Below are 9,595 nucleotides of genomic sequence, written 5' to 3' on the forward strand. Positions count from 1 at the left end.
TACTGTAGTTCTTGAAGTGACACCCTAATAAAACAATCAGTAGAATCAGTATACGTTTTATTTATACAGTGAAGAATATGCAGTTTTATTTTTTCACTTGATTATTCAATTTCTTACTTAAATGCTGTTTTTAGGTATACCTACTGTACATGGAAAATTGAAAGAAGTTTATTTCATTTGCATCTTTCTTTTATTGTATTTGTCCTTGGTTTTTCTATGCTGATGTTATCATTGTCTTCTGCAATAAAAAAACACAATTCAAAATAAATGTTATTTACAAAGATGGATGTGTGATATAGTGCAAGAATATAAATGTAATATTGCAACAATTTATATTTTTTGTGCAAAAGATAAACAACTTAAGCTCATTCAAGAGCATTTGTAGCAATGTCGTTTTACAAAATAATAATTAATAATAATAATAATCTTTACAAACTAATTTCTTGGTTATTGAGGCACATACAATGTAAGTGAATGGGATCAAATTTTGAAGGCCATAAGGTCAGACATCAAACACTGAACTGGACTAGATCCAAAAAATCAACAGTATGATGAGGTTTGAGACCACATTTCTATTTAAGTGGACCAAAAAAAAGGATCTGAGTCCTCTTTCAGGGACAAGGACAGCATGAACGTAAAGAGAACTGGGCCCTTTTTCACTTGGTTCACCTCTTGGTCCACTTAAAGGGGTCTGAGTTTGGTTCATTTAAAGAGGACTCAAGAGTGAAAGCACCCTAAGTGGACCAAGAGGTGAACCAGTGCTTCAGTTCCCACACATAGACTTTACTTGGGTGGGCCGCACAGGTATATTAACGGCCGCCCACGTATATTTGGAGACATTTTTGCTTTTATTATTTTATCGTCTTAAACTTTTTTTATCTGCCTGAGATAATGAAACCATCCGCGATCGAATAACTAGTGGAAAATCTCCCCTCGCCCTATGTGTTTCGTACCTGCTCGTTCTGTGTGCGAGAACTGTTTACTCTCGCTGACGTTCTACAGGCTCGCGCAACAGAGTTTCAGACTGCTTCAAAGTTATTCCCAGTCAATGAATAGCGCACATTTATGCCAAGCGATTGCTAATGAACTCGAATTGATGAATTATGACAATGTATGGCCTTTATGTTTTAGAGACAGTTGTAAGAATGCATATTTTATCCCTCTCATCTGAAGGATCAGCCCGCAATAGTATGGACATTTCAAAATAAGAGTCCCTGTGTATTTTGGGCTTGTTTATAATTAAAAGTGGTATTTTGGTTACACAATAAATTGAATTTAATTTGATTTCCATTTAATTCATAGTAAACTATTGTAGTCTCTGGCTGGGATGCTGCCTCACAGGAAGAAAAGACTAAGAACATTTGACACATATTATTCAATATAGATTTTACTAGTATGATTAAAATATGTGTCCCATTCACTGAGAGAGACACGATATGACAAAGCAAGGAGAACTCTACCATTTAAATGCTGTAATTTTGCATAATTCACAATGCATAATAATGCATAATATTAGTATGTAATATTAAAATGAATTTCAATAAATAAAAATATTATTGAAAATAACACATTATTTGTTGTCACATGTAGTAGACCATCTTTGTGCCATGGGTAATAGGAGGATTTTTCACCTGGCTACCACCACAAGTATATTTCAAACCTGTGGGAAACACTGATATATATATATAGCCATGTGTCATGAAAAAACTTAATTACTTGATTGTTATGGTACTTTTTTGTCATTTTTGTGACAAAGTAGCCCCTGACTACTGTCCGTTTTTGTTGTATGGAAAAGAGCAGTGTGAACATTTTCTCCAACATCTCCATTTTTGGGGTGATCTGCTCCTTTAACTAAATTCGTTCATCCTAATTTTCCTTCTCTTCCTCAGGCGGAGTTGGATCTAAAGCGTCTACGAGACCCGCTGCAGTTGCACCTCCCTGTCCAGCAAATCAATGCCAGCAAGGACTGATGAGAACGTGAAGCCCTTTCTGCCTCTCTCTCTTATTTCATTCTCTTCTGCCTCTTTGCGTTTAGTTTTCTGTCTGTCTCTTTGTGTTTTGTTTTATCTCTACAACCTCAATGAAAAACCATATCCACAGCAAGCTTCAGAGTTTTATTATTATCCTTTATATTGTTTTCTTTAATTTGGCAAGTCTATGCAGAGGAGAAGAGATACAATTAAATGAAACGACAAACTACATCCCTGAACGGATGACAGATGCTTGCGGATCAAGCGCTCTCATTACGCTACAGGAGTACACAGAGAAATGCAGCTACTTCATACAGGAAGTTGGGACATTGGGATTCAAACAGTACATCACTATGAGACAATGACCCCAGGTCTTGCATGGGACACAGACACTGAGGTCTAAAACCATCTGCCCTTGGGTTGAACCGTGTTTTTCCACATTGGAGTACTGCTGATATACCTAACTCTGACACTTTGCAGAAGAGATTTTGGGATGTGGTGCTCTTTTCCATCTCGGAAAAGGTCTGTTTACCATCGAACCAGTCCTGTTGTGGATGAAACGCTGCACTGACACCTGTACCCAACAGCCTAAGCTAAACCTTCTTGATTCCTTTCCCGCTTCCTGTACGGACCTGTTAAGAGCTGGAGACAGATCTAACAGCTAAAATATCACTGTGTGTTCTATTATTCCAAAAAGAAAAAGAATCAAAGAAATGTTGGCACTTTTTTTTTTTAAAAGCCATATTATGTTTATTATAATGATAAAAAAAAGAAATGAGTAGAAACTTTTTTTTTTACTCAATATTAGATGATTTTTTATTTTAACCATGCCACCAGACAGTACACATCTGCAGATGCTCTGATATTTTATTTTCCCAGATTCCCATCACCAAACAACGCTCAAATAGTCCATCCCTAACGCTCTGAGCCTCTGATACCGAGTTTCTTTCTTTAGAAATATGATGTACCCACTCCATCGGTTTACATTGTGATGGGAAACGCACATACACATGCTCGCTTGGCAGATGGATTCTCTTCAAAGGTCGCCTCTTTTCTCATAAATCTTTCGAACATCATCAAATGGCATTTTCCCACAGTGCCTCACAGCATCTGCTGCAGCGTGCTTGTTAATAAACACCTGTTTATCAGACGCAATCCAAGAAAATGACCCATCGAACGGTCTTAAGGCAGGTCACTGTGTAAAATGTGATTTCTTTTTCTTGAAAAAAGGTTCTGGACGCTATCAATTTCCCATCAGTCATGTGGCGTTTTTAGCTGCATAAATCTGCCTCGATATGCCAAGTCTTCTCGAACCTGCAGAGAATGTGTAATATTTTAGATCTAGAATTAGCGTGTGTTTTGCACACTTCGTGGCATGCTATAGAGAGAGATCGTCGCATCCTTTGTCTATATGTCCTATCTTTAGCCGACAGGCCTTAGCAATGATTCTGGCTGGTTTGAGCTGATCATCGACGACATTTTCATTGGTTTTGCCATGCATCTTCAGTCTAGTTAGTTTGATTTTTTTTTTTTTACATGAGATTATATATTAATACAAATATGAAAACGAAATTCTCATAATCATTTCCCTTTGTTTCGACAGAGATTGTCACCCAGACTGTTTGAATCTGAGGGATGTGAAATCAACTTGACCCTTGTTGTTCTCAAACAAAATTTTTTTTTTGTTTTGTTTTTTTGTTTTGTTTTTTCACAATCTTGTTGTCTCGTATAGGTATTCCCTACACACTCAATAGCTCTGTGATTCTATAGCAGAAGTCTGTCCATTATGTCACACTATCCATATTTGTGCCTATGGTCGTCATTAAGCATTTTTTAAAGCCATATTTGTGTTGTGTTCGTATCTCTAGAGGCGGGTAATGTGCAAAATAGTTTCAAATCCCCTTAGCAGCAGCATGTGTCCATTCTTACTAGGTGAAACTCCAGCCTACAGCTCTGAAAGAAAGAACATTAAAGAGATAGTTCATCCAAAAAATTTCTGTGAAACTCTGAAATACTATATCAAGCACTATATACAGCGCTGCAGTGATGACGTATTTGTGTAGGATAACCCGGAAGTTGGCATCACCTCCGTTGTCTCAACAAAAACCCAATAGGATTTTTCCATTGGCTTTTGGATTATTGCAGAAAAGACCAACAAAAGTTTATTCTTTCACGTTTTGTTCATCATCATAATCTTCACAAATGAACACAACTTTCATGAATTTTGAAGTTTAAATACAATTAGTAGAAGTAAAAAAGCTAAACATAGGCTATAAACGAATGACTTCAGTTAGTTTTAGTCATTTTCCCCATTCTCCTTCTAATTTGAGTTAGAATAGTTAGCAAGAGCGTGATTATAAACAACAAAGCTGTAAAAGCGGACTAGTGAGTAGATGAGTATTTCTTTTCAACATGATGACGTGTAATGTCCCTGACAGCCTCAACATTGTTAGCAACTGCAACTTAAGTAAAAGCTTAACAGATTAGTTCACTCAAAACTCTCCTCATTTACTTACCCTCATGTTGTTCCAAACCCGTAAGACTTTCATTCATCTTAGGAACATAAATTAAGATTTTTTTTAATGAAATCTGAGAGCTTTTTGTCCCTCTGTTGACAGCTATGCAACTGACACTTTGACGCTTCAAAAAGTTCATAAAGAGATCATAAAACGAATCCATATGAACTAAGCGGTTTAGTCCAAATTTTGTGTAATGTAATTTTTATGATGAACAGATTTAATTTATGCTTTTATTCACATATAAACATTGATCAGCAAACATAAACAAAAGCTCAAGTGAACCTGCTTGAGGTGCGAGAACAAACCTCTTCCATAAGCTCAAACGTGCTATGCACAAGAATGAACCTCATTGGTTCTCGCACGTCAAGCAAACATGTTTGAGCTTCTGTTTACCACACTGATGTGTGAGTTGATCAATGTTTATATGTGAATAAAGGCCTAAATTAAATCTGTCCATCATATAAACTGTTCGTGTCTCTTCAGAAAATTTGGACTAAACCTCCCGATTCATATGGATTAGTTTTCGAAGAAGAACTAAAGTCTTGTGGGTTTGGAACGACAGAATTTTCATTTCTGGGTGAACTAAACCTTTAAAATATATCAGTAATACTATCAGTAATAATAATAAAGTCATAAAATGAAAAATATCTTGAGCTTGTTCAACACAGACTTTATTTTTTAGGCATTTAACCAAAACCCCGTTCAAAAAACACACTGACTTCAGGACAGTGGAACTGGAAGTGCTAAAATGTTAACTCGTTTCTGGGTTTTGGCCCACAAAAATACGTAATCCCTGCAGCACTCTATTCCAAGTCGTCTGAAGCCATACAGTACACACAATTTTGAAGAGCAGAATGAAATCTTTTCCCTTCCCCCAAAGCTGAAATGTCAGTCATGTTCTGATTCAAACACTGATGTTATGTTATGAAAATTATTACTCATTTACTCACTCTCATGTCATTGCAAACCCATTAATCTTCAAAACATGATTGTTGAATTCTCTTTGTCCATCCATTGATAGTTCATGCAACCACAACTTTGATGGATCAAATAGTACAAAAATACATTGTAAATCCATATAAATTGAGTGGTTTAATCCCTCTGAAGAACCGATTTGATTTTGGCTTTTATTAATATATAAACATTGTTCAGCGCACATACATGGGACTTGGATTAAACCACTTGATTCATATTGATTACCATCTTTTTTGTACTTTTTGATGCAGCAAAGTTTTTGTTGTGTGGATTTTTAATGGATGGACAAAAATAATGAGAGAATGTTAAAAATAATGTTTCAAAGATGAACGAAAGGGTTCGGAACGACATGATTGTGAGTAAATGATGACAGAATTTTCAGTTTTGGGTGAACTAACTTTTTCAATTTAAGTCTGTTCCTCACACAAAGCTATTGTATGACTTCAGGAGATCTGGAAAAGCGTTAGAGTCATATGAACTACTTTCTTAATGTTCTTTTTGGAGCTTAACAGACATGGTCACTATGAACTGTGGTTTAATGGAAAAGAGCTACATGAACTATGACAATTCTTCAGAATTTCTCTATTTTGTATAAAAAAAAAAATAAAAAAAACAGCCTATGGCTTTAGAGTGACATTGTCAAATAATGACAGACTTGCATTTTACTGTTTAAACAGACCTTTTTGGAAGGGAAAGCACAATCTAGTTATGATAAACCAAACTGTGGTTTGTGGATTCTGCACGTCTGCCTAAAATTGCAAGTGTTGTGATGGACAGAGATTGTTTGTTGTTGGTGAGGAGTTCAGGTCAATAGGAATTACCCATCATGCTTGACTGAATTACACTGTAATTTAACACAGCATGACCTGAACTGTCGGTGAATATTTTAAGGACGACACAGCCTTATAACTGCATTATATGCAACCCAGCTGGTTTTAATGGAGCTGCTTCTCTCTTTTAACTGAGTTTGTGTTTGAACAGGGTTTATCAGAACGCACATCCTATAATAAAATGAAGTTTAAACTCCGTTTCCGTCATTCTAGTTGTAGCTAATGGGTACAGGATACCATTGGTCCTGGAACAACATTGTGACAGGGCTGACCCTAAGCATTAATCGCCCTAAAGGAACTGATTATAAATATAAATCCTAAACATTAAAATCTGACTGGTTGAATGGGATGTCCTTCCAGGAACAATGAGGATGTTGAAGTCAGAATCAAGGTCACTGTGGACATTTCTGATAATATGATGTTAAAAGAATGAGAGTTGTGCATTTAGTGCGAGCATCTTGTCTCATGATGATGTTCATGAATCTTCATCCATAGCAGTCCAAATCATTGAATCCATCATAAGCAAAAATACATCCATTCTGCCTCACTTATGTGATCAACAGTCATAAATTCAACCCAATACACACTCCAAAAAGTTACTCAAAGATGCCCAGTACACTGACATCCCTTGACCTCCATCTAAGAGGTCTTGGACCTGGTCATTATCTGATAAGTTTTTGTTATTTTATTTTATTTGTAGGGTTTCTGTTTGTTTCAGGGTTTTTTAAAAAATATATCAAATATATGAAATCTACTCTAAAGCGGGTGTTGCATGAATGTATGTTTACATGGGGAAATTATATATAAATGAATCAAAAAAGCAAAGATTATTATGAATGCTGATTGCCGATTAACAGACTCCTGGTTCATCAAGACTTTAATTTTTCCACCTAGTCCCTCGCCCTCCATGACCCTGCAGCAAGGACGCTCTCGTCTGCTGCACAGGCTCTGACTGGTCAAGGTTCTCTCCTACGTTGTCTTGTTTTAGCCTGTCTTTGCTGTCTCAGTCTCGATGCTGCTGCTCGATCGCTGCAGTGCTGCCTTTATTCTAAACACTGACCTGAGAACAGAGAGTATGGAAGACCTGAGCGCACTGTATAGTATCCTTCTCTAACACCCCTTGCTCCGCCCATTTGCCCCTCTTTCTTTAGCTCCTCATTATACTCTCACACTGATTATGTTTTAAATATGTGTATTATTTTAAAGTTTTCTTCATGTGCACTTATATTGGAAATTATATTTCGGGGAAAAAAGGAAATGGGTGACGTTGAATGAAAAACATTTTTTCATATTCTTTTTTTTGTTGGTTTTGTCATTGGCATCGGATGCTGTAATGTTAGAAGACTTTAAAAATGACAATGTAAAATCCTGTATCATTTATGAAAAGTGTATAAAAGAGAAATGTAATTCAATTATCAATAAATACTTATCCAGTTTTGGATCCGGTATTGTTTGATTGATTTAAATACGAAGCTATTTATAGGACAACATATATTATGAAGCCTGTTATTTTTATATACTGTACATGTAGGGTAAGATAGATGCCCTTAACCTTCATTTTTAACCTTAACCATAGACGGCACAAAATACCATCTCAACACTTTTGATGAATTGCTACGCTCTGCTGAATATTCATCTTCTTACCCCAGTTAGGAGGTCATCTTGCTTTAGTAGTGGGGTAAGATGGCCTCTTTGAATCATTTTGTAAGTTAAAAATAAATGCACATTGTTCTTAAGGGTGCCATCTTCCCCTATTTTCCCCTATATTTTATAATTCAAAATGCTGGATTTTCTCTTATTCATTCATGTCTGCAGTGTTGCATGCTATAAAACTACATACATTAAGAGGCTACATGTATTATTTTTACTTTTAACTCATTTTTGACACTGCAGGACCATTCAAGTGTACTGCAAAAACATTTCTCTGTAAATATAATGAATCAAATGTCCAAAAACACACAAATGTGTTTTATCTACCACACTAGGATGTAGTGAAGTATATAACCAAGGTAGGCTATAAGGTTTAACTGTGTCCTATATTATTTTATTTTGTCAGGTCAGGGGAAGTGTCACATGTTATATGTTGTAATTTTATACAGTCTATTACAGCCACAATATGTAAATTCTCGCCGCTAGAGGTCGCTTATTCAAAACGAAGACGTCGCTTGATGACGCCTTGATTTCGCAAAATCATGGGATGTGTTGTCTTCACGTCTACAGTAAGTTGACCAGATTTCTGAAATGGAAACTGGGAACATTTCCTATTTGAGTGGTCAAAATATCACCAAAATATAATTTGTTATTATCTATTTATTAAAAAAACAGGGACAATACATTTTTTTATTTTGTTTTTAATTGTTGTGGGTTCCTTATAGGCTATTATTACATTAATAATTATGATTTAGTTTTATTATTAGGATTTTTGCTCTGGTTTTAATACAATTCACCAAAAAAACTTTTACACGATTAATAGTAACCATTGTAAAAGCAGTTCAAAACAATATGCCTATTATAACATCAGTATGACTTTACAAAAGCACATTACATTACAAAAATAAAACATAAATATAAGAAGATAAATATAAAACGGCATTTAACAAATATTTTTTAACATTACTGAATATTTTAATTTTCACAAGCTGCTTTTAGCTACTGTATACAGAAATTACAACTGTTTTAACTTTTAACTATCTCGCACCCTGTTGGCCCTGTTATAAAACATACAGACAGAATTACTTTAATTTAACATGAATAGTTAGTATGTTACTACCTTGAAACCGATAACGATGTTTAGTTTGATATTTGACGATAATGGCGCTTTGCTCTGGTCCAGATCCAGATTACGTTCTTCATGAAGTAGCGGCGCGCGCGCGCGCGACCAAGTGTAGTTGCATACCCCCCTCTGTTGGAGAACATGATCACTACACAATTTCTCCAGCAGGCTACTGCATGCTCGTCGGTCTTTTTGCAATGTACAGGTGCTGGTCATATAATTAGAATATCATCAAAAAGTTGATTTATTTCAATAATTCCATTCAAAAAGTGAAACTTGTATATTATATTCATTCATTACACACAGACTGATATATTTCAAATGTTTATTTCTTTTAATTTTGATGATTATAACTGACAACTAAGGAAAATCCCAAATTCAGTATCTCAGAAAATTAGAATATTGTGGAAAGGTTCAATATTGAAGACACCTGGTGCCACACTCTAATCAGCTAATTAACTCAAAACACCTGCAAAGGCCTTTAAATGGTCTCTCAGTCTAGTTCTGTAGGCTACACAATCATGGGGA

At 35.6% G+C, this 9,595-nt stretch overlaps 1 protein-coding gene across 1 annotated transcript in view; it reads left to right on the forward strand.

The window, feature by feature from the left end:
* mcu (mitochondrial calcium uniporter) overlaps positions 1-7,735 on the forward strand; it is a 96,334-nt gene extending 88,599 nt beyond the window's left edge. The window contains exon 9 of the mRNA XM_051917703.1: positions 1,890-7,735. Within this exon, the coding sequence (XP_051773663.1) occupies positions 1,890-1,970 (81 nt within the window). The 3' untranslated portion in view covers positions 1,971-7,735. The remainder of the gene's footprint in view (positions 1-1,889) is intronic.
* Positions 7,736-9,595: the final 1,860 nt, after the last annotated feature.

Source organism: Ctenopharyngodon idella, chromosome 13 (assembly GCF_019924925.1).
Source record: "Ctenopharyngodon idella isolate HZGC_01 chromosome 13, HZGC01, whole genome shotgun sequence".
NCBI classification, from domain to species: Eukaryota; Metazoa; Chordata; class Actinopteri; order Cypriniformes; family Xenocyprididae; genus Ctenopharyngodon; species Ctenopharyngodon idella.